This window comes from Rhinopithecus roxellana, chromosome 8 (assembly GCF_007565055.1).
Source record: "Rhinopithecus roxellana isolate Shanxi Qingling chromosome 8, ASM756505v1, whole genome shotgun sequence".
Taxonomy (NCBI): Eukaryota; Metazoa; Chordata; class Mammalia; order Primates; family Cercopithecidae; genus Rhinopithecus; species Rhinopithecus roxellana.
This window is the reverse complement of record NC_044556.1, coordinates 4,676,198-4,702,389: the sequence shown is the minus strand read 5'-3', so window position 1 is coordinate 4,702,389 and position 26,192 is coordinate 4,676,198. Positions and strand designations below refer to the sequence as shown.

At 44.8% G+C, this 26,192-nt stretch overlaps 2 protein-coding genes across 2 annotated transcripts; both read left to right on the top strand.

The window, feature by feature from the left end:
• Window positions 1-6,598: 6,598 nt before the first annotated feature.
• On the top strand, window positions 6,599-24,576 carry LOC104661116 (zinc finger protein 440). The gene is given in 7 exon segments (XM_010361681.2): window positions 6,599-6,756; window positions 11,540-11,706; window positions 20,629-20,755; window positions 20,962-21,022; window positions 21,709-22,507; window positions 22,509-22,877; window positions 22,879-24,576. Coding segments are annotated over 6 exon segments (1,842 nt in total). The 5' UTR covers window positions 6,599-6,756; window positions 11,540-11,637; the 3' UTR covers window positions 23,296-24,576.
• LOC115899200 (zinc finger protein 439-like) lies at window positions 23,293-24,576 on the top strand. The gene has a single exon (XM_030936647.1). It carries the CDS (start codon window positions 23,298-23,300, stop codon window positions 23,619-23,621), a length of 324 nt encoding a protein of 107 aa, XP_030792507.1. The 5' UTR covers window positions 23,293-23,297; the 3' UTR covers window positions 23,622-24,576.
• Window positions 24,577-26,192: the final 1,616 nt, after the last annotated feature.

Genomic DNA, 26,192 nt, shown 5'->3' with positions numbered 1-26,192 from the left:
AGCTGGGCATGGTGGCGCACGCCTGCAATCCCAGCTACTCAGGAGGGCGAGGCAGGAGAACTGCTTGAACTCAGGAGGTGGAAGTTGCAGTGAGCCGAGATCGTGTCACTGCACTCCAGCCTGGGTGACAGAGTGAGACCCCATCTCAGAAAAAAAAAAAAAAAAAAAAAAAGGAGATCAAGGCACTGGCAGGTTCCATGTCCAGAGGGTCCGTTCCTCATGAACTCCATCCTCTTGCTGTGTCCTCACGTGGCAGAAGGCTGCATTTTCCTATTTTGCTGTTGCGTTTTCCCATAGTTCCACTCTGGCATCAAAATTGCTGTTTGAGAGGAAGTGAGTGTAGACAGGAGAGTAAGAGGTCTGATGACAGAGGCAGAGAATACACGTTTGGAGTCCACAGCATCATGAGAATTTCTTAGGAATAGAGTCTAGGATCCCAGTGCTGTCAATCTCACCCGTCCTCCTCTGCACCTGTGGGATGTTTCAGGACTCAGTGGCCTTTGAGGATGTGGCTGTGAACTTCACCCAGGAGGAGTGGGCTTTGCTGGATCCTTGCCAGAAGAATCTCTACAGAGATCCGATGCAGGAAACTTTCAGGAAATTCATCTCTATAGGTAGGGGTGACAATATTACCTCCCCCAGTGAATTAAGGAACACGTGTTTCTAGCTCATCAGTGCTATTCCGGGATTTGGAATATGGATAGGCAATCCTTCGATGAACAAATCAGGCATGGCTGCAGTGTCCCATAAACATGGAAGCTAATGATTTTTAAATAATCTTATACTAATTCAGGACTATTTTTCTGGATCTATATTTTAGGGAAAAAATGGAAAGACCAGAACATTGAAGATCAGTACAAACATCCCAGGAGGAATCTAAGGTAATTTACACTCACAAGACAAAGAAATGTCTCTGAAGAAAATCTCAGACTGTCAGAAATTGTTAAAAAGAAGCCAACAAAAGAAATAAGCTCAGCATAAAATGTATTTATTCTTAGAAAATTTTCTCTAAAAACGTATTTCAATTGATATAGAGGTTTAATGTTCATAAGATAGTTTACTTGGAAATAGTATTAAGAAACCTTGGGCCGGGCGCGGTGCCTCACGCCTGTAATCCCAGCACTTTGGGAGGCCGAGGTGGGCGGATCACAAGGTCAGGAGATTGAGACCACGGTGAAACCCCGTCTCTACTAAAAATACAAAATATTAGCTGGGCGCGGTGGTGGGTGCCTGTAGTCCCAGCTACTCAGGAGGCTGAGGCAGGAGAATGGCGTGAACCCGGGAGGCGGAGCTTGCAGTGAGCTGAGATCCGGCCACTGCACTCCAGCCTGGGCGACAGAGCGGGACTCCGTCTCAAAAAAAAAAAAAGAAATTTCCTTACTGAGTCAAATGCGGTCAATATATTTACGTAGCTGTCTGAATGCAAGCCTAGGAAGGATGAAAGTCAGCATCACTATTCCAGCCAGGCCTTTCTTGCTCAGATAATATGCTCTTGATGCAACCCTCTTTTTTCTTTTTGATACAGGGTCCTTTGCTATCACCCAGGCTAGGTGGAGTGCAGTGGCGTGATCTCGGCTCACTGCAATCTCCACCTCCTGGGCTCAAGCGATCCTCCCACCTTAGCCTCCCAAGTAGCTGGGACTAGAGTGCCACCATGCCCAACTAATTTTTGTATTTTTTTTTTTTTAGAGACAAGGTTTCATCATGTTGCCCAGGCTGATCTCGAATAGGAGTTCAGCAACCCTTTTATGCCACCACTGTAGAGTAATAGGCAACATGGAAGTTAGTGTTTTTTATATATATTATATATTATAATATTAAAAAAATACATATTTATATGTATGTAATTTTTTTTTTTTTTTTTTTTTGAGACGGAGTCTCGCTCTGTCACCCAGGCTGGAGTGCAGTGGCGCAGTCTCGGCTCACTGCAAGCTCTGCCTCCCGGGTTCACGCCATTCTCCTGCCTCAGCCTCCTGAGTAGCTGGGATTACAGGCGCCCGCCACCATGCCCAGCTAATTTTTTTGTATTTTTAATAGAGACGGGGTTTCACCATGTTAGCCAGGATAGTCTCAATCTCCTGACCTCATGATCCACCCGCCTCAGCCTTCCAAAGTCCTGAGATTACAGGCATGAGCCACCGCACCTGGCCAGAGTTACTTTTATATATTATACAGTGGCATGAAATAATCCAATCACTTTTTTGAGGTGCCAGCCAAACTCTTCTTCAGAGAAGCCTGTTTGAAACTCCCTAGAGTCAAAACCTGGTACCACAGGACAGAGCAGCAATGAGTGACCAACCCCTGACTGTGTGTGCAGACGACACATCCATTCCCAGATTATGTATCAACATGAGTGAAAGGTGCTGTCATTGCTTGTCAATTTTTTTTTTTTTTTGAGATGGAGTCTAACTTTGTCTCCCAGGCTGGAGTGCAGTGGCACGATCTTGGCTCACTGCAACCTCTGCCTCCTGGGTTCAAGCTATTGTCCTGCCTCAGCCTCCCAAGTAGCTGGGATCACAGGTAACTGCCACCACACCCAGCTAATTTTTGTATTTTTGGTAGAGACGGAGTTTCACCACGTTGGCCAGGCTAGTCTTGAACTTCTGACCTTGTGATCCGCCCGCCTTGGCCTCCCAAAGTGCTGGGATTACAGGCATGATCTACTGCACCCAGCCCATTGCCTGTCAGTTTTTATAGAGTGTCACTTAGATCAAGAAAGAAATGGTAGTACAGAGTTAGGTGTGCCTGACACCAAACACGGCCTCATCCTTCTCCCTTGAAGGCCAAGTGCACTCTGAGAGTTTGGTTAAAGAGTAGAAACAATGTCACCCACTTCACTTCAGATGTGATTTTCTACAGGAGGCAGGCACTGTGGTGGGATGGCCAGTGAAGGTAAGGAACACTAGAGGTGCAGGTTTAGGTGATGAACGGGACACAGCCTGGACATTATTAGCCTAGACTCTGGAGGTGCCTTGATGTTTCTCAAATCGAGATCAGTCTGGCCAACAGGAAACTGAACTGGTTTTCAATGGAAAAACTCATCTGTAGGCTGGGCGCGGTGGCTCAAACCTGTAATCCCAGCACTTTGGGAGGCCGAGACGGGCGGATCACGAGGTCAGGAGATCGAGACCATCCTGGCTAACACGGTGAAACCCCGTCTCTTCTAAAAAAATACAAAAAAAAACAAAACAAAACAAAAAAAAAACTAGCCGGGCGAAGTGGCGGGTGCCTGTAGTCCCAGCTACTCACGAGGCTGAGGCAGGAGAATGGCGTAAACCCGGGAGGCGGAGGTTGTAGTGAGCTGAGATCCAGCCACTGCACTCCAGCCTGGGCGACAGAGCAAGGCTCCGTCTCGGAAAAAAAAAATAAAGAAAAACTCATCTGTATAGGGATCTATTTGCTTCCTTTAAGTTTCAGTTTTGTGATGTGGCAGTTAGCATGAGTGACTCCATTTTGGTTTGGTCTGGTTTCTAAGTGCCTAGTGCAGAAGCTCAGTCCAAAACAACAGTCTCCCATAATTTTCATTTTAACATTTCCTTAATGCTAATACATTATATCAGGTCACCTCAAATGTCACCTCCACAGAGGGTTCTTCCTGTCACCTCAGTTAGTCCTACTTCTTTCCATTCAGTTTTTTGTTACACTGTACTTTTTAGGATCTGGGAAATCCAATCAAGGTTCACAGGGTTTATTGCTTTTTTTCTTTTTTTTTTTTTTTGAGACAGAGTCTCGCTTTGTCACTGCCCAGGCTGGAGTGCAATGGTACAATCTCGGCTCACTGCAACCTCCACCTTCCAGGTTCAAGCAATTCTCCTGCTTCAGACTCCTGAGTAGCTGGGATTACAGGCATGCACCACCACACTCAGCTAATTTTTGTGTTTTTAGTAGAGATGGGGTTTCACCATGTTGGCTGGTCTGGTCTCGAACTCCCGACTTCAGGTGATCCACCCACCTCGGCCTCCCAAAGTGCTGGGATTACAGGCATGAGCCACTATGCCCAGCCAGGTTCATTACTTTTTAAAAATCAATCTATGAAAAGTTAAATTGGCCAGGCATAGTTCCTCACACCTGTAATCCCAGCACTTTAGGAAGCTGAGGTGGGAGGATCACTTGCGGCCAGGAGTTGGAGAGCAGCCTGGGCAACACGGTGAAACCCCATCTGTACAAAAAATACAAAAATTCGCTGGGCATGGTGGCGCACACCTGTGGTCCCAGCTACTTGGGAGGCTGAGGTGGGAGAATTGCTTGAGTCCGGAAGATCAAGGCTGCAGTGAGCTCTGTTTGTGCCACTGTACTCCAGCCTGGGTGACAGAGCGAGACCTTGTCAAAAAAAAAAAAAAAAAAAAAAAAAAACATGTAAATGAAATCAAATTCAATGATGTTACCTTAACTTTTTTTCTTTTATCAGTAGAGACAGGGTCCCACTATGTTGCCCAGGCTGGTCTCAAACTCCTGGCCTCTAAGCGATCCTCCTTGCTCAGCCTTCCAAAGTGCTAGGATTAACTGGTGTGAGCCACCACACCTGTCCTATCTTTATTTCTAACAACTGGTATGCCTTAATATTAAGAAGGACTTTAGAAAACAGCTTTGAGCTATTTTCCAGATAGGGGAAGTCAATGAAGCTCACTCTTGCGGTGAGGGTGACTTTAACATCCACACATCCTGTCTGGGGGACTGGATTTCTGAGTTGTTCTGAGACTTAAGAGCAGGGGAAAAAAGTCACTCTTTTTCCTCTGCTCTCACACAACACGGAATACTTCTGTGACCAAATGCAAATATTTGAGGAGTGTTCCCCACATACCAAGCAAAGCATCAATTCTGCAACTGACTCCAGCTCAATGTCTTCTAGTTCCAACACTTTCTACCTTTATATAAGGTACAAAACTGCCTCAGAAATCATCTCACCATGTGTCCTGGTTTGCCAACGAGAATCCTTGATAGTACCTGTTGTCCCAACATAATTTTTCATAGCACCTCATCTTCTTGCCATGGTTATCTGTGTCTGAACAATGAATATGTATGAGTACTTTCACATATAAGCAACATTAGGTTTATTAAATGAAGTTTCCAGGAATGTTTAAATTTCAACACCTGATTTGCCTTATCACAAGTTATGGCTGTGCTAATTTCTCCAGGCAATATTCATGGAATATTGAATTTATCGTTGTAAGGTGTGGAGCAATGAAGATGCCCAAGAGGCCGGGTTCACACCTGTAATCCCAACACTTTGGGAGGCTGAGGCTGGAGGATCACTTAAGTTCAGCAGTTTGAGATCAACCTGAACAACTGAATGAGACCCCATCTCTTCCAAAAATAAAAAACTAGCCAGGCATGGTGGCACACACCTGTAGTCCCACCTACTTAGGAGGCTAAAGTGGGAGGACTGCTTGAACCTGGAAGGTTGAGGCTGCAGTGAGCAGTGATCGCACCACTGCACTCCAGCTTGGACGACAGAGTGAGACCCCATCTCAAAAAAAGATGCCTAAAACATTTTTTTTTGTTTTTTTTTTTTTTTTGAGATGGAGTCTCACTGTGTCCCAGGCTGGAGTGCAGTGGCATGATCTTGGCTCACTGCAACCTCTACCTCCCTGTTCAAGCAATTCTCCTGCCTCAGCCTTTCAAGTAGCTGGGATTACAGGCGTGTGCCACCATTCCTGGCTAATTTTTGTATTTTTAGTAGAGACAGGGTTTCACCATGTTGGCCAGGCTGGTCTTGAACTCCTGACCCTGTGATCTGCCCGCCTCAGCCTCTCAAAGTGCTGGAATTACAGGCATGAGCCACCACGCCCGGCCTGCCTAAGTCATAATTTCTATTACAGAATTTTTCATTTACAGCTTCCCCTGAGCAGGGTTAACTGAAGTCTTTCATTTCAGTTAACCCTGCTCCTTGGGGGTTATATGTGAGATAAAAGTGCCGTGCTATATCGTGTTCCCTGTCTCAGTCCTACACAGCGTGTCCTGAAAAATGGGTCTTCAGTCACTGTCAATGCACCAGGGATAGATATACATAGTACTGAGAGCCTCTAAATCTTTAATAAGTTCTGGCTTGGTTAGCTCTCTTACAAGGAAAACCTTGCAGCAGTCCATTGCAATGTGAGGAAGCCTTGGCCATGCCTCATCCCATTTCCCGCACCCTGAAAGACATCTGCCTCTCTCTCATGGTGCAGTCATGCCTCTTGCCTGGTCTGGGCTCCCCTCCTCCTCTGAGGCAAGCGTATCTCTCCATTGAAATGCCCTGAAATGCCCTGCACACACTTGTGATCCCGTGCAGAAGGAAGGAGCAGGGACAGCTCCTTGAATGAGGAAGCTAACAGTGCCTCTTCTAACAATAAGGAGCAAGTCGCCTTGAAATGCAAATATCCGATAACCAGGGCGCAAGGAAGGCGCTCGCTTAGAGAGGCTGCTCGCTTAGAGACGCTGTGGCCGGAACAAGTCAGACATGATCTGCAGGACCCGGTTACCCAGGGCTTCTGCTGTCACTCAGGACGGAGGAGGCGGGGCCTGGCGCCCCATCCAATCAGGGGTGCTGGGGCGGGGCCCTGTCAGCAGTCCATCCGGGGAAGGGGGAGGGGACAGTCGCCCTTCGTCCATTCCTTTGGTGCTGCGCCGGCACCAGTCAGCAACTCGGCGCTCTTGCTCCGAGAGGGACCAGGTGCCTCCACCAGAGCTTCTGTCGCTCTGTAACCTGCACTGTGACCTACACTAGTCGCGGGAGCCACGCAGAGGACACCGGAACACCTTGGAAGCCGAGAAATGGTGTGTGTGAGGGGGCTGACGTCCGGGAGACTGGGAGAGGGGCTGGAATCAGCCAGGACGGGCTGAGGCGGACCCGGGCCTCCACGCCGCGACTCCGGGGTCTGGGACGCGAGTCCCCTCGGCCGCAGGGTGAGGCTGGGCCGGCAGCCGGGACCCCAGGCGTCCTGCCCCGTCCCTTCACGGCAACTGCTGCCCGGCCCCGGATCCCAATCTGGGCAGCTCCGCGTCCCCAGCTCCGCGGCTCCCCACATTATGCGGGGGCCACGGGAGGGATATGGGGGGATCCCGCCTCGGGTGTGGGGTTTGTTAGAAACAAGTGCCCGGTGCCACAAAGAAAACCAGCATCTAAGCAGAACATTCCTCAGCAAGGCAAATTTATTTGTACATAAGTGTGCAGCTTGCGCCGGTCAGATGATCGCAAGAGCACACCGAGCGGGGTAGGGAAGGGTTTTTTATCCTTAACGCAGTTCCTAGCACTTCTGTGTCCTTTCCTCATTGGCTAGGGTTGGACCTCACAATCTAACCTAACTCGATTGGCTAAGGTTTAAAATTAAATAGGGTCTGGCCGGGCGCGGTGGGTCACGCCTGTAACCCCAGCACTTTGGGAGGCCGAGGCGGGCGGATCACGAGGTCAGAAGATCGAGACCATCCTGGCTAACACGGTGAAACCCCGTCTCTACTAAAAAAAAAAAAAAAAAAAAAAAAAAAAAATAGCCGGGCGAGGTGGTGGGCGCCTGTAGTCCCAGTTACTCGGGAGGCTGAGGCAGGAGAATGGTGTGAACCCGGGAGGCGGAGCTTGCAGTGAGCCGAGATCGCGCCACTGCACTCTAGCCTGGGCGACAGAGCGAGATTCCGTCTCAAAAAGAAAACAAAACAAAACAAAACAAAACAAACAAAAAAGAACTATAATTATCTTGAAAGCACGTATTGTTATGGGTATTGGGACATCGGGACGTTCTGTTGTTGTGGGAGTGTAAGGATACTTGCAGGCATCTTCAGGCTGTTTCCTTCATGGGAAACATTTGATGACCATGGGTTGTGACTGGCAAGGAGTGTTCCTTGTTAGTCTCAAGATGGAGCTGAACTTAAATTGGTGTTACTCTGGCTCCCCTAGGCCCCTGCTTCCCTGACACTTATATAGGCAAAAGGCAAATAAATACAACAGGATTACGTTTTCCGTAGAAGGCTAATGTATGAGATACAACAGTTTAATTATTATTATTATTATTTTTGAGACAATGTCTTGTTTTGTGGCCCAGGCTGGAGCAGTGGTGCGATTATGGCTTACTGCAGCCTTGACCTCCCCGGCTCAAGCACCTCCGCCTCCCAAAGTACCTGAGACTATAGTTGCCCACTACCACACCTGGCTAATTTTTTATTTTTTTCCGGACGTGGGGTCTCGATATGTTGCTCAGGCTGGTCTCTAGCTCCTGGCCTCTAACAGTCTTCCTTCTTTGGCCTTCAAAATTGCTGGGATTACCGGCATGAGCCACTGCACATGGCTAACAACCTAATTCATTATGGTTTGCTTTTTTCTCGCAGAGCTTGTTTTCTTTCTAGCTGGTTTTTATTTCCTTTTCAATTTAAAAGAGTGAATTTAACATTCCAGATGAAGACAATGTGATAGGCATGAAGTCTTTGTGTGAGGAAGTCAAGAGGGAAGTTAGTCTACTACAGAGATCAGTAGTGAAGAGGGGCCTGGCGGGATGGCTCACACCTGGAACCCCAGCATTTTGGGATGCCAAGGCAGGTAGATGGCTTGATCTCAGGAGTTCAAGACCAACCTGGGCAACATAGTGAGACCCCCATCTCAATTATGAAAAATCGTATTAAATTTAAAAAAAAAATAGTGACGAGGGAAAGGGCCTTTCCTGTTTTCCTTCAGTCATTTACAACATTTTACAAAACAGTATAGGTAAGAAAGAAGGTGAATCTGGCCGGGCGTGGTGGCTCAAGCCTGTAATCCCAGCACTTTGGGAGGCCGAGACGGGTGGATCACGAGGTCAGGAGATCGAGACCATCCTGGCTAACACAGTGAAACCCCGTCTCTACTAAAAAATACAAAAAACTAGCCGGGCGAGGTGGCGGGCGTCTGTAGTCCCAGCTACTCGGGAGGCTGAGGCAGGAGAATGGCCGGAATCCGGGAGGCGGAGCTTGCAGTGAGCTGAGATTACGCCACTGCACTCCAGCCTGGGCGACAGAGCGAGACTCTGTCTCAGAAAAAAAAAAAAAAAAAAAAGAAAGAAGGTGAATTTGTAATCAGGGAATGGAGGATTCCAGCTGTGTGTCACGTAACTCAACTCCATGATCACGTTGCTTCAAGATAATTTAGAAATCTACCAGATTAAATTTTTGAATTACTTGTGTTTTTTTTGTTTTTCGATTTTTTTTTTGAGACAGGGTCTCACTCAGTCACCCAGACTGGAGTGCAGTGGTATAATCTTGGCCCACTGCAGCCTCTGCCTCCTGGGTTAAAGTAATTCTCCTGCCTCAGCCTCCCAAGTAGCTGGGATTACAGGTGCGTACCACCACACTTGGCTAATTTTTTTTATTATTAATAAAGGTGGGGGTTTCACCATGTTGGCCAGGCTGGTCTCGAACTCCTGGCCTCAAGTGATCCGTCTGCCTCGGCCTTCCAAAGTGTTGGGATTACAGGAGTGAGCTACCACACCTGGCCTGACTTACTTGTTCACACAGCCTATATAGGTAGAAGATTTCTAGTCATGTAATCATAGGTTAATTGTTGGATTGTGCCTGATTAAGCATAAATTTCATTTCCCTATAGTAATTTTCAAGAGTTTTATTTAAATTTGATTTTAGTGTCCTTAGATAGGACCTTAGGATACAACACACAGTTCGGTCTCATTGCTTCTTATTTAAATTTTTTCACACTTTCCAGGGCAAGTGGTTTCCCCCTGCCTTTTCCAAATATATGGGATGCAGGGCCTCAAATCCTCCACCCTCATACAACAGCCTAACTCTTCAAGGGCTTGCAGTAAAAGCTGTTTCTGAACATTTCACATGACAGGAAAGCAGAGAATAACCACTAGATATTTTCCTGAAAAAACTTTTCTGCCTCTCCTCCTTTTATCTTTCCTAGACAGAGACACCTTATCAACCTTATCAGGATGTCTTTGGAACGAGGTTCCTTTCTGGAAACTTTACAGGGTGATGTGTCTTCAGTACACCCTTGTATCCTTTTTTTTTTCTTTTGAATCGGAGTCTCGCTCTGTCGCCCAGACTGGAGTACAGTGGCACCATCTCAGCTAACTGCAAGCTCCACTTCCTGGGTTCATGCCATTCTCCTGCCTCAGCCTCTCAAGTAGCTGGGACTACAGGCGCCTGCCACCACACCTGGCTAATTTTTTGTATTTTTAGTAGAAACGGGTTTTCACTGTGTTAGCGAGGATGTTCTCGATCTCCTGATCTCGTGATCCAACGGACTTGGCCTCCCAAGTGCTGGAATTACAGACGTGAGCCACCGTGCCCAGACCTACACCCTCCTATCTTTTCCAGGTTTTGGGTTTTAGAACGGCCTGGGGATGACTCAAAATCCCCACTACTGCCCTGTCTCCTGGAGGGTCTAGTGGCCATCAGTGCCTAGAGGAGTGGGGCCTCCTGAGGGAGCCCCTGAATGACTAATGGTGGAGGAGATGCCTGGTATACTCTTCATCTAAATCACCAATTCTTGGGGTGCTCAGCTTCTCTCTCCCAACTCCAGTTTCCATTCATTGGAGACACATGGCCGTCAGCCAGTTGGATGTTGCTATTGAGGAAAAGGAGAAATGATTCCTGTCTTCTGAATTGTCTCAACTGTGAAGAGAGAAATATCCCAAAAGACAAGGAAAGGCCACTCCAACGGGGTACAGCAATAGCCTGCAAAGCAAAATATACATGGGGGTACACAGGGGACAGAATGCAGTGTTGGTGGGAAACAGTCATGGAGCACTTCTCCTTTCCTCTCATGTGAAATGTTCAGAGAATCACCACCAGACACTTTCCTGTCAAAATGTGCATGCTTCTCCTTTCCTCTGTTGTGGAAACACATTTTATCAGATTGTCTTTTGGTTGAGGCTCCCCTTTGGAAACTTCAAAGGGTATTGTGTCTTCAGTGCACTCTCCTATGTTTTCTTGGTCCTGGGTGGCAGAATTGGGGTGACCTAATATGTCCACAGCTTCCCTGTCTCTTGGAGGGCCTCATGAGTATCAGCCCCTGGGTCACTCCTCCCCGGGGACAGAGTGAGGTAGGAGAATGGGGACTCCCAAGAGAGCAGCTGAATGCCTTCTGGTGCAGGGAGACTCCTGGTATACTCTGCATCTAGATAGCCAACCCCTGGAGATACTCAGCTTTTCCTTCCCAACCCCAGTTTTCATAAGTTGGAGACACGCAGCTGGTCAGCCAGTTGGATGGCGCTATTGAGGGAAAGGAGAGATGATTCCTGTCCTCTGGATTGTGTCAACTGTGAAGGGAGACAAAACCCCAAAAGACAAGGAAAGCCCACCCCAGCAGGGTGGACCAGTAGCCTGCAAATCAGAATATGGAAGGGGGTACACAGCGGGGTATAGTGCGGTGTTGGTGGAAAGTAGTCACTGAGCGCTTCAGTGAGGAGGATGGGGGTGGAGAGATGTCTCATGTGATGGGGTGACCTGTGCTGACACATGAGTCAGACATCACTGTGTTCCAGCCAGCACTGCCCCTCTGTGGGTTTGTCCCTTGTAAAGAATTGTTCATACATTGCAGCTTGAGTGTTTCAAATTAACTTTACATTACATTTTTCACTAGGGCCAAATCCAAGAATGATTGCGTAGGTCAGTGAGACACAGAAGAGGCAACTCAACAAAGCCCATGACATCACAGTGCACTGCTCACAATCCCAGGAGATGAGGGCAGCACACCTGCAGAGCAATACAGAGTGGGGGGAACATCCAGGATGCACATTCAACCAGCAGGTAGGGAGCAGGACAGACAGGGACCTGTGGGCCAGAGCTTTTCTCAGGGTTGAGGGAATTGACCAAGGAGGTGTCTCTCGGGGAGTTGTTTCTGGTGGATTTAGAGCAAGCAGGCACTAGTTCTGTGAAGTCACACTGTGATTAAAAGCTGGTCTGTGCCATCCATGTGGGATGTAAGGGTTAGTAAGACAATTCAAATTGGTTATATCTAGCTGTCCCACAGGGAGGTGGTCACCAGAATGCAGTCGTGTAAGAAATATATGTGAGTTGGCCGGGCGCGGTGGCTCAAGCCTGTAATCCCAGCACTTTGGGAGGCCGAGACGGGTGGATCACAAGGTCAGGAAATCGAGACCATCCTGGCTAATATGGTGAAACCCCGTCTCTGCTAAAAAATACAAAAAACTAGCCGGGCGAGGTGGCGGGCGCCTGTAGTCCCAGCTACTCGGGAGGCTGAGGCAGGAGAATGGCGTAAACCTTGGAGGCAGAGCTTACAGTGAGCTGAGATCTGGCCACTGCACTCCAGCCTGGGCAACAGAGCAAGACTCCGTCTCAAAAAAAAAAAAAAAAAAAAGAAATATATGTGAGTTGACCCCATGGAGGAACTGAGAGGAGGTGGAGAATTAGAAACTCTGTTGAGTTTGGATAAAGTTTTCTTCTGAAAAAGTTAAATCCGTAAAGAAAATGCATGCTAAGGTAACATGTAATTATAAGAACTCACCATATCCGGCAGCTCTAGAATGAATTAAATTATTGTATATGGAGATGATGGGTAGCAGATTGATTATTCTCCGGTAGAGAACCATTTGTCCCTGCTTTTTCTGTTAAGTGTTCACCACTTGTATCATTGGCTGGCAACACCTGGTTTGTCATAGTTTCACATTACCTTAAACAGATGCCCAGACTGGGCACGGTGGCTCACGCCTGTAACCCCAGCACTTTGGGAGGCTGAGGCTGGAGGAACCCCCGAGGTCAGGAGTTCAAGATCAGCCTGACCAATCTGGTGAAACCCCGTCACTACTAAAGGTACAAAATTAGCCAAGCGTGGTGGTGCATGGCTGTAATCCCAGCTACTCGGTTGGCTGAAACAGGAGAATCATGTGAACCTGGGAGGTGGAGGTTGTAGTGAGCCGAGATCACACCATTGCCCTCCAGCCTGGGCACTAAGAGTGAAACTCCGGTAAAAAAAACAAAACAAGGCCGGGCGCGGTGGCTCAAGCCTGTAATCCCAGCACTTTGGGAGGCCGAGGCGGGTGGATCACGAGGTCAGGAGATCGAGACCATCCTGGCTAACACGATGAAACCCCGTCTCTACTAAAAAAATACAAAAAACTAGCCGGGCGAGGTGGCGGGCGCCTGTAGTCCCAGCTACTCGGGAGGCTGAGGCAGGAGAATGGCGTGAACCCGGGAGGCGGAGCTTGCAGTGAGCTGAGATCTGGCCACTGCACTCCAGCCCGGGCGACAGACCAAGACTCCTTCTCAAAAAAAAACAAAACAAAACAAAACAAAAAAAACAAAAACAAACAAAAACAACTAGATGCCCTGGTTTCACAATTTGCTGTTTTCCATTGGCCTATCTTTCCATCTCTCTGATAATATCATTTTCTCTTAACTAGTATAGAATTCAAAGCTATGATGTTTAGTGGTTGGGTGTATTGCCTCTCTATCTTAGTTATCTTGGGCTGCTGTATCAAATTACCATAGACTGGGTGACTTAAAGAATAAACATTTATTTCTGGCAGTTCTTGAGGTTGTGAAGTCCACGTTCAGGGAGCTGGCAGATCTAGTGTCCGGTAAGGGCCCGCTTCCTGGTTTGCAGATGGTCATCTTCTTGTGGTTTCTTCACATGACAGAAAAGAGCGGAAGCCGGCTCTCCTGTGTCTTCTTATAAGAGCACTAATCTCATTCAGAAAGGATCGACTCTTAATGCTGTCATCTAATCCTAATGACTTTTCAGAGATGTCAACTTCTAATACTATATTGGGGGGTAGGTTATTAATGTGTGATTTTTTTTGGAGTGGTGCAAATATTCACGCCATAACACCCCCCAACCATATTCTGTAGAGCATCTTGGTTATTCTTAGTCATTGTCTTGTATTTCAGTTTTTAGAAGTAGTTTTTTCTTAATTTTAGTGAACAAAACAAACTGCCTTGTACATTTCATGGAATAAAATATAACTAGTCATATTTCTCAGAAAGGTTACATCATAGTGCTATTTAATCTCCTTTTAAGGACACATGACATTTTTCCATTTATTTCATTTTATATTGATGTTTTTCAGTGTAGACTTTTTACATAAGAATCATTTTATATATCCTTCCTGAGACTTTTTTGGACTTCAAGAAAATTAGTTTTAATAGAAATTAGTGGCTGGGCATGATGGCTCATGCCTGTAATCCCAATATTTGGGAAGCAGAGGTAGGCGGATCACCTGCGGTCAGGAGTTGGAGATCAGCCTGATGAACATGGAGAAACCCTGTCTCTACTAAAAATGCAAAATTAGCCAGGCCAGGTGGCGCATGCCTGTAATCCCAGCTAGTCGGGAGGCTGAGGCAGGAGAATTACTTGAACCCGGGAGGCCAAGGTTGCAGTGAGCCAAGATTGCGCCATTGCACTCCATCTCAAAAAAAAAAATAAAATAAATAAAGAGATTATTCTAGTGTCGGCAACATGGCAAGCTTTGCCTATACAAAAAATCACCTCGTCACTGTGATGTGTGCCTGCAGTCCCAGCTACTCAGGAGGCTGAGGTAGAAGGATCTGTTGAGTCTGAGAGTTCGAGGATGAAGTGAGCTATGATTGCACCACTACACTCTAGCCTGGGAAGCAGAATGAGACCCTGTTTCAAAAAAAAGAAAGGAAAAGGAACAAGAAAAAAATTAGTTTCAATAGGGTATTTTGTCTTTTAAAAATTATATTCAACAGATTGTGGCTGCTAATTAAAATTCACTGAGATTTGTTTCTGTATAGAGTGTGCATTCTAGAAACTTACTGAAACTGTTACATATGCAATAAATACATAAAAGAATTGCACAATGAATTCAAATAATAATGATGGAGCCAGTATTAGGAATGGTAAGATAATTGCCTTACTTTTCCTTATACTTTCACAACCTGGGTACGCATCCTCATCAGTATGTTTTATTTTTGCATGCTTTTTATGCAAATGATAACCAATATGTGATCTTTTATATCAGATTTTATTTTAACTCAGTTATATGGAACCTTATACGGAATGATAATTAATTCACTTTCTTATTTAGTTGATTTTATTATTTAGGACAGTGGTTGTTTACCCAAAACATTGAGCAGATAATCCACAGAGTTCCCGCATTTTTCTTCCAGGCTCATAGTTCCCCGTATTTTAAACATCTTGACTGGCTGGTGCTGTGCCTCATACCTGTAATCCTACCACTTAGGGAGGCCAAAGCAGGAGGATGGCTTGAACTCCAGTGTTGGAGGCCAGCCTAGGCAACATAGGAAGACCCTGTTTCAAAAAAAAAAAATAGTTTTAAACCAAAGAAACCATATTGACTTTGTGTAGTGTATCCTACAACTGAAGCAAGACTACATTACATGTGAACATGATGAAAATTGAAGAAGCCAATGCTGTTATTACCTAAAGTCCATCTTTTACATTAAAGTTCACTCTTTTGTTCTGTAGTTTAAGACAACTGCATGTGTCATGTATCCACCATCACAGTACATGTATCACACCAACGCAGTCTTATACAGAAGCATTTCACTGCCCTCAAAATCCCCTGTGCTCCTTCTAATCATACCTCTCCCCTCACTCTTTTGCCATCCCTGTTTATCCCTGGCAACAAATGATGATGTTCCTGCCTCTAGAGTTTTGCATTTTCCAGAATATCACATATTTGGAATGATGCTGTAAGTGGCCATTTCAGACTTGCTTCTTTCATGTAAAAATATGCATTGAAGGTCTCTAAATATCTTTGTTGCTTGACAACTCATTTATTTTTTACTTTTCTTTATTTATCTAAAGATGTTTGTTTTGTTAAAGACAGTGTCTAAAACTCCCAGCTCAGGTGATCCTCCCACCTCAGCTTCCCAAAGTGCCTGAATTCCACTTGTGAGCCACCATGTCCAGCCACTCATTTTTTTTTTCTTTTTTCTTTCTTTTTTTTTTTGAGATGGAGTTTCACTCTTGTTGCCCAGGCTGGAGTGCAATAGCATGATCTTGGCTCACCACAACCTCTGCCTCCCGGGTTCAAGTGATTCTCCTGCCTCAGCCTCCCGAGTAGCTGGGATCACAGGCGCGTGCCACCACACCCGGCTAATTTTGTATTTTTAGTAGAGACGGGGTTTCTCCATGTTGAGACTGGTCTCGAACTCCTGACCTCAGGTGATCCACCCGCCATGGCCTCCCAAAGTGCTGGGATTACAGGCGGCAGCCACCGCGCGGGGCCAGGGCCACTATTTTCTTTCATCACTGAGTAACATTCTATTGTACAGATGTTACCATGGTTTGTTTCTTTATTCCCCTGTTGAAAGATTCCTCTTGAGCCTGGTGTGATGCCGCATCCCTGAGTTCCCAGCACGTGGGACACTGAGGTGAGAAGATTGCTTGAGGCCAGGAGTTAGAGACCAGCCTGGTAGATACAGTGTGAGACCTTGTCTATTATTATTATTATTTTTTTTAAAGACTCACCTTGTTTGAGTCTAGTTTTTGGCAGTTATGAGTAGCTGCTAAAAATGTTTGTGGGAGGACTTTTGTGTGGACATCAGTTTTCACTTCGTTTAGGTCAATATGTAGGAATGAGACTACTGAATCAGTAATACCACGCTTATTTTCTTCAGGGATCCGCAGACTGTCTTCCAAATCGGCTGTAGAATTTTCCATTCACATCCATAGTGAAGGAGAGTTCACTGTCATTGGCATTAGGAAGTGTCAGTGTTTTGGATTTTAGCTACTCCACCAGGTATTTGCTGCTGCTTCATTGTTGTTTTCCAATTTTTTTTTTCTTTGGAGACGGAGTTTCGTTCTTTTTTTTTTTTTTGTTTTTGAGACGGAGTCTTGCTCTGTCGCCCAGGCTGGAGTGCAGTGGCGCGATCTCGGCTCACTGCAAGCTCCGCCTCCCGGGTTCACGCCATTCTCCTGCCGCCCGCCACCACGCCCAGCTAATTTTTGGTATTTTTAGTAGAGATGGGGTTTCACCTTGTTAGCCAGGATGGTCTCGATCTCCTGACCTTGTGATCCGCCCACCTCGGCCTCCCAAAGTGCTGGGATTACAGGTGTGAGCCACCGCGCCTGGCCAGAGTTTCCTTCTTGTTGCCCAGACAGGAATACAGTGGAGCGATCTCAGCTCACTGCAGCCTCTGCCTGCCGAGTTCAAGCGATTCTCCTTACTCAGCCTCCCGAGTAGCTGGGATTACAGGTGTACGCTGGCCACGCATGGCTGCTGTTTGTATTATTACTAGAGACAGGGTTTGGCCATGTTGGCCAGGCTGGTCTCAAACTTTTAAGCTCAGGTGATCCATCCACCTCAGTTTCCCAAAGGGCTGGATTACAGGTGTGAGCCACTCCACCCAGCCTGTTTTTATTTGCTCTTTGATAACATGTAATGTAGAACATCCTGTCATATGTTTGTTTGCCATAATTACATTCTTTAGGGGGAGATATATTTGGAAAATTGGGGCTTTTTTTTTTTTTTTTTTTTTTTGAGACTGAGTCTGGCTCTGTCACACAGGCTGGAGGGCAGTGGTGTGATCTTGACTCACTGCAACCTGTCTCCCAGGTCCCAGCGATTCTCCTGCCTCAGCCTCCTGAGTAGCTGGGATTACGGGCTCACACCACCGGGCCCAGCTAATTTTTGTATTTTTACTAGAGACGAGGTTTCACCATGTTAGTCAGGCTGGTCTCAAACTCCTGACCTCGGTGATCCACCCATCTCTGCCTCCCAAAATGGTGGGATTAAGGCATGAGCCACTGTGCCCGACCTTCTGCTTATTTTTTGATTGGTTGCTTTTTGTTTGTTTGTTTTTTTAGAATTTTAGGAGTCCAGTTTTTGGTACCAGTTCTTGATCAGATAGGTGTTCTGCAAATATTTTGTCCCAGTCTGCCACCTGTCTTTTTATTCTGTTAACAGTCTTTTCCAAAACATTTTTGTTTTCAATGAAGTCCAATTTATTGATTTTCTCATTCACAGATCATGTTTTTTGTGTTGTGTGTGAAACCTTATTGGCAAATCCAAGGTTGTCTTGGTTTTCACAAGTGTGAAAGAAGTTGTGAGTTTTGCGTTTTCCATGTAAGTAAATGATTCATTAGGAAATAGTTTTGTAAAAGGTGCAGTTCTGTGTCTAATTCATTTCTTTGCTTTTGCTAATTCAGGTGTTTCAATACCATTTGTTTTGTGCCACCATGCCTAATTTTTTATTTTATTATAGAGACGGAGTCTCCTTATGTTGCCCAGGCTGGTCTCAAACTGCAGGGCTCGATTGATCTGTCTGCTTTGGCCTCCAGGTTTGCATTTTTAATACATGTCTTTATAGTAGGTTTTTCTGTGTTCCTAGTGCCTCTCTTGTCATCTTATGGAATCTTCTCTTGTATATTTAGTTTATTCAATGTTTCTAATGATCAGGAGATATTAATACATTTATGCTGGAGGTTGCACTTTTTTGAATTGCAGACGTGTGAAAAATCAGACTTTGGCCATGACCTTGAGCAGTAGGATATAAATAACTCCCACATGCTTAGTGTTCCAAAAATGGAACATTAGGCATAAATTGGTTAAGGCTTGTCAGATGCCTTTTCTGCCTCTGTTAGGACATTCTCGTGGCGTTTTGTTTGTTTGTCTTAAGATAAGAGACTCACTGTGTCGCCCTGGCTGGAGTGCAGTGGCATGATCTCGGCTCACTGCAGCCTCCGCCTCCCAGGTTCAAATTATTCTCCTGCATCAGCCTTTCAAGTAACTGGGACTACAGGCACGTGCCACCACGCCTGGCTAATTTTTGTATTTTTTTAGAGATGGAGTTCCACCATGTTGGCCAAACTGGTCTCAAACTGCTGACCTCAGGTGATCCGCCCGCCTCAACCTCCCAAAGTGCTGGAATTATAGGCATGAGCCACCGTGCCTGGCTGCTACTGTGATTTTTTATCATTACTTATCTTAAAAGAAAATATAAAACTTAACGGCTTAAGAAATTTTACATGTACAGTTGAGATAGTTTGACAAATCTATGTAAGTTCTCTAAGATGAATTCTATTGTATTTTGCTTTTTTCAATTATCCTAAGATTTCATGAATGTTGTAGTACAGGCCAAGATGTTATTTTCTTTTTCCCTTTTTTTTTTTTTTTTTTGAGTCGGAGTTTCACTCTTGTTGCCCAGGCTGGAGTGCAATGGTACAATCTTGGCTCACCTCAACCTCTACCTCCCAGGTTCAAACAATTCTCCTGCCTCGGCCTCCTGAGTAGCTGGGTTTATAGGCATGTGCCACCACACCCAGGTAATGTTGTATTTTTAGTAGAGATGGGGTTTCTCCATGCTGGTCAGGCTGATCTCAAACTCCGACCCTCAGGCTATCTGCCCACCTCGGCGTTCCAAAGTGCTGGGATTACAGGTGTGAGCCACCATGCCCAGCTAAGATGTCATTTTCTAAGAGTAAATAATATCCCATTTTGTGTATATGCTTACCACATTTTGTTTTTCCATTCAGCCGTCAATGGATATGTGGGTGGCTGCATTGCTCATTACTGCCACCTCAGGAAGGTCGTATAGTGGGTAAATCTGTGCTTCTTACACCTGGGTATCTCTTAGGAGTTTCTTGTTTGCCCTCTTGTGTACATACAGTGCCAAGTTTTTTTTTAGGAATGTCCCCTTTGCCCTGTCAGCATCTATCTAGCTACATTCTGGCAGGATAACTGCAAAGTGAATGATTCCTGGAGATCATAATGGAAGTTTCTTTCTACCTAGGTGATTCCCCTACTCTCTGCTTATATCTAGCATGCCTGTTTCAGGTGGTCCCTGGGGGTGTGAGATTTCCCAGGGGCTCCCCCTTGTGCTAATTGCTAGCTATCTGCTTCCTCTGACAATATCATCAAAGATTAGACTTTGGGAACAGGCATTTTCAAGGATACACGGCCTCAGAACTGCTAATGTTAACTTTGTTCTGCATATGAATTCACAGGACTCTATTATGACAGGTGCTGCAGACCCACAGTCCAAAGAGACATTAGGGACAGCCAGGCAGCTCACTTTTCTCCCTGGATTCAGTGAATACACACATTTTCCTATTCAGCTGTGGCTTTACCCCTTGTTCAGTTCTAGCATCACAATTGCTTTTTGAACTAGCCAGGTGTGGTGGCACATGCCTGTGGTCTCAACTACTCAGGAGGCTGAGGCATGAGAATCGCATGAACCCAGGAGTAAGACGTTGTAGTGAGCCAATATGGTGCCACTACACTCCAGCCTGGGTAACAGAACAAGACGCTGTCTTGAAAAAGAAACAATTGCTGGCCGGGCATGGTGGCTCACGCCTATAATCCCAGCACTTTGGGAGGCTGAGGCAGGCAGATCACCTGAGGTCGGCAGCCTGACCAACATGGAGAAACCCTGTCTCTAGTAAAAATACAAACTTAGCTGGGTATGGTGGCACATGCCTGTAATCTTAGCTTCTCAGGAGGCTGAGGAATAAGAAGTGCTTGTACCCCAGCAGTGAGCCAGCATCACGACGTTGCACTGCAGCCTTGGCAACAAGAGTGAAAATCTGTCTCCAAAAAAAAAAAAAAAAAAGTTGCTTTATGGAAGAAGGTAAGTATACACAGGGAGAAAGGGATCTGATGAGCAAAGCAGGGAATAAATGTTTGGAGTCCACAGCATCCTGAGAACTTCTTGAGAATAGAGTCTAGGCCCCCAGTGCTGTCACTCTCACCCATCCTCTTCTACACATGTGAGATGTTTCAGGACCCAGTGGCCTTTGAGGATGTGGCTGTGAACTTCACCCAGGAGGAGTGGGCTTTGCTGGATATTTCCCAGAGGAATCTCTACAGGGAAGTGATGCTGGAAACTTTCAGGAACCTGACCTCTATAGGTAAGGATGACAGTATTCCTTTCCTCAGTGCATTAGTGAACCAGTGTTTCTAGCTTATCAATGCTGTTGAGTGATTTAGAACATAGACAGGAAATACTTTGATGAATAAATGAGGTATGGCTACAGTAAATCATGGGCATAGAATCTAATAATTTTTTCACAATTTTATAATGCCTCAGGACTATTTTTGTGTGTCTGTATTTTAGGAAAAAGTTGGAAAGACCAGAACATTGAATATGAGTACCAAAACCCCAGGAGAAACTTCAGGTAATTTGTACATAAGACAAAGCAGTGTCTCTCTAGACAATCTTAGAATATGACAATATATTAAAAATAAGTAAAACAAAGAACTTAAGTCCAGGATCAAATTCATTTATTTTTAGAATATGTGATCAAAAAACATATATGTAAATGTGGCCTAGGCTGTGGACTCAATCCTGTAATCCTAGTCCTTTGAGAAGTGGAGATAGGAGGATAGATTGAGGCCAGCAGTTCAAGAACAGCCTGGGCAGGATAACAAGACCACAAGTCAACAACAGCAAAAAATGAGCTGGGCATTGTGGTCTGTAGTCCCAGCTACTCAGGAGACTGAGGCAGGAGGTTCACTTGAGCCAGTTAAGGCTGCAGTAAGCTATGATGATATCACTGCACTCCAGCGTGGGCAACAGGACTAGACCCTGAAACAAAAGAAAAATGACACAGAGTATTTAGTATTTGTAAAATAGTTTACTTGGGAAGAGTATTAAGAAGTCCCATATAAACATTTTTTAAAATAATAGTTATGGCTGGGACACCTTGTAGAACACGTTGTCCAGTCACCTTCAAACAATTCAGCCAGGGCCGAAAGCCTATACTTTGATGGACAGGGTTAAAAATGCAAGTGTAGTACTTGTTGATGAATATAAAATTACTTATAAACAAACCCTTCGTAATGTGCTTCTCACTTTTGACAGGAGTCTCATAGAAGATAAAGTCAATGAAATTAAAGAAGACAGTCATTGTGGAGAAACTTTTACCCAGGTTCCACAAGACAGGCTGAACTTCCAGGAGAAAAAAGCTTCTTCTGAAGTAAAATCATGTGACAGCTTTGTGTGTGGAGAAGTTGGCATAGGTAACTCATCTTTTAATATGAACATCAGAGGTGACATTGGACATAAGGCATATGAGTATCAGGAATATGGACCGAAGCCATCTAAGTGTCAACAACCTAAAAAAGCCTTCAGATATCGCCCCTCCTTTAGAACACCAGAAAGGGATCACACTGGAGAGAAACCCTATGCTTGTAAAGAATGTGGAAAAACCTTTGTTTTCTATTCAAGCATTCAAAGACACATGGTAATGCACAGTGGGGATGGACCTTATAAATGTAAGTTTTGCGGGAAAACCTTCCATTGCCTCAGATTATATCTTATCCATGAAAGAACTCACACTGGAGAGAAACCATATGAATGTAAACAATGTGGTAAATCCTTCAGTTATTCTGCTACCCTTCGAATACATAAAAGAACTCACACTGGGGAGAAGCCTTACGAATATCAGGAATGTGGCAAAGCATTTCATAGTCCCAGATCCTATCGTAGACATGAAAGGAGTCACACGGGAGAGAAGCCTTATCAGTGTAAGGAATGTGGGAAAGCATTCACATGTCCCCGTTACGTTCGTATACATGAAAGGATCCACTCTAGGAAAAAACTTTATGAATGTAAGCAGTGTGGGAAAGCATTATCCTCTCTTCCAAGTTTTCAAACACACTGTAAGAATGCACTCTGGAGAAAGACCTTATGAATGTAAGATATGTGGGAAAGGCTTTTGTTCTGCCAATTCATTTCAAAGACATGAAAAAATTCACAGTGGAGAGAAACCCTATAAATGCATGCAATGTGGTAAAGCCTTCCCTCATTCCAGTTCCCTTCGATATCATGAAAGGACTCACACTGGAGAGAAACCCTATGAGTGTAACCAATGTGGGAAATCCTTCAGATCTGCCTCACACCTTCGAGTGCATGGTAGGACTCACACTGGAGAGAAACCCTATGAATGTAAGGAATGTGGGAAAGCCTTCAGATATGTGAATAACCTTCAAAGTCATGAAAGGACGCAAGCACACATAAGAATACACTCCTGTAGAAAGACCTTATAAATGTAAGATATGTGGGAAAGGCTTTTATTGTTCCAAATCGTTTCAAAGACATGAAAAAACTCACACTGGAGAGAAACTCTATGAATGCAAGCAATGTTCATTAGTTCCAGTTCCTTTCGATATCATGAAAGGACTCACACTGGAAAGAGGCCATATAAATGCAAGCAATGTGGGAAAGCCTTCAGAGCTGCCTCAGTCCTTCAAATGCATGGTAGGAGTCACCCTGAAGAGAAACCCTGTGAGTGTAACCAATGAGGGAAAACCTTCAGATGTGCCCCACACCTTCGAATGCATGGTAGGACGCACAATGGAGAGAAACCGTATGAATGGAAGGAATGTAGGAAACCCTTCAGATCTGCCAGGAACCGTCAAATTCATGAAAGGACGCAAGCACACATAAGAATGCACTCTGTAGAAACACCTTATGAATGTAAGATATGTGGGAAAGGCTTTTATTCTGCCAAGTCATTTCAAATACATGAAAAATCTTACACTGGAGAGAAACTCAACGAATGTAAGCAATTTGGTAAAGCCTTTTTTTCTTTCACTTCCTTTCAATATCATGAAAGGACTTATACTGGAGAGAACCCCTGTGAGTATAAGCAATGTGGGAAAGCCTTCATATCTACCTCACACCTTCGAAAGCATGGTAGGACTCACACTGGAGAGAAACCCTATGAATGTAAGCAATGTGGGAAAGCCTTCAGATCTGTCAAAAATATTTGAATTCATAAAAGGACACACTGGAGAGAAACCCTATGAATGTAAGCAATGTGAGAAAGCCTTCAGATCTGTCAAAAATATTTGAATTCATAAAAGGACACACTGGAGAGAAACCCTATGAATGTAAGGAATGTGGAAAAGTGTTCCATAATTTCTCTTCTTTGCAAATACATGAAAGGATGCACAGAGGAGAGAAGCCCTATGAATGTAAGCATTGTGGGAAAGCATTCACATCTGCCAAGATCCTTTGAATACATGCAAAACACACTGGAGAGAAACCCTATGAATGTGAAGAATACAGGAAAGCATTCAGCTTGCCTACTTCCTTTCATAGACATGAAAAGACTCACACTGGAAGGAAACCCTATGAAGGTAAGCAATGTGGCAAAGTTTTCACTTCTTCCAGTTCTCTTCAGTATCATGAACTCACACTAGGGAGAAACCCTATCAATGTAAGCAATGTGTGAAAGCCTTTATTTCTTCCACTTCTTTTCAATATCATGAAAGGACTCACATGGGAGAGAAACCCTATGAGTGTATGCAGTGTGAGAAAGCCTTCATTTCTTCTAGTTCCCTTCGATATCATGAAAGAACTCACATTGGAGAGAAGCCCTGTGAATGTAAGCAATGTGGAAAGCCTTCAGATCAGCCTCACACCTTCAAATCCATGGAAGGACTCACACTCGAGAGAAACCCTATGAATGTAAGCAGTATGGGAAAGCATTCAGACTTGAAAAGATTCTTTGAATACACCTAATGAATGTAAACAATTAACTGTTTATAATAACTGCATACTAACAAATGTTATTCTTTTTAAATAATTAAGAAGCTATAATACCCCATTGGTGTCATGTATTAGATCAACCTTATACTGTTAAATTGTTATTACTTGGACATTGTGATTCAGTATAACCATGTGGATAAAATGCCAGGCATCTTTTTTTTTTTGGAAATTTTACTTTTCATACTTTTCATACTTAGGTACTTTATCTAACTCTAATCAATCTTTCCTTCTTTCTCTTTCTTTCTTTCTTTCTTTCTTTCTTTCTTTCTTTCTTTCTTTCTTTCTTTCTTTCTTTCTTTCTTTCTCTCTCTCTCTCTCTCTCTCTCTCTCTCTCTCTTTCTTTCTTTCTTTTTCTTTCTTTCTTTCTTTCTTTTCTTTTTTTTTTTTTTTCCAGAAAGAATCTCACTCTGTCGCCCAGGCTGGAGTGCAGTGGCATGATCTCAGGTTGCTGCCACGTCTGCCTCCAGGTTTCAAGCGATTCTCTTGCATCAGTCTCCTGAGTAGCTGGGACTACAGGCGTGCACCACCATGCCAGGCTGATTTTTTGTATTTTGTATTAGAGATGGGGTTTCACCATATTGATCTGGTTGGTCTCGAACTCCAGACCTCATGGTTTGCCCCGCCTCGGCCTCCCAAAATGCTGGGATTACAGACATGAGCCATCGTGCCCAGCCTCAACCCTAATTTTTTATTCACTCATAATACCAATAGTTATCTCATGTACCTCTGAGTGCCGCCTTCTCCAAAACCAGCAGTGCCATACCTGCTGTCAGCAAGGATGTAATATACCATAGTGATAAAGATGACTAAAAGCCATAAATGACTGTGAGATGTATGAGAATTACAAGTCACATTAGTAAGAAGAGAAAAATTTTGGTCATGTTTATGATTTGAAATATGTTTTCCTTTGTCACATTTAGAAATATAGTTAGAAAATGCCCTTCTTTTTGTCCTGATTCATCATGGTCACTGAGGAGCACTGTCTCATACACCTGGTATATGACATGTGTCTCTCCAACAGTAAAAGACTTGGCCTTGGCTGGGCATGGTGGCTGACGCCTGTAATCCCAGCACTTTGGGAAGCCGAGGTCAGGAGTTTGAGACCATTCTGACCAATATGATCAAACTCCGTCTCTACTAAAAATTCAAAAATTAGCAGGGCGTGGTGGCATGCTCCTGTAATCCTAGCTGTTCAGGAGGCTGACACAGGAGAATCACTTGAATATAGGAGGCAGAGGTTGCAGTGAGCTTGAGGTCACACCATTGTACTCCAGCCTGGGCAATAACAGTGAAACTCCATCTCAAAAATAACACAAAAAACGACTTGGCCTTAGAGCCAGGTGAGATGGCTCATGCCTGTAATCCCAGCACTTTGGGAGGCTAAGGCAGGTGGATCACTAGGTCAGGAGATTGAAACCACTCTGGCTAACACGGTGAAACCCCATCTCTCCTAAAAAATACAAAAAATTAGCTGGGCGTGGTGGCGGGTGCCTGTAGTCCCAGCTACTCAGGAGGCTGAGGCGGGAGAATGGCGTGAACTCGGGTGGTGGAGCTTGCAGTGAGCCGAGATTGCGCCACTGCACTCCAGCCTGGGTGACAGAGCGAAAGCAAGACTCCGTCTCAAAAAAAAAAAAAAGACTTGACCTTGTGGTGAGGGGAGGTCATCTGTAGACTCCTGGACCCGTTTTTGCCTTACTTAATCTCTAAAGACTAAAATATTTCCTAAAATGTATGGGCACTGTTTATCAGAAAGTACCTTAGTTAAAACATATAAATTCATTTATGCCTTA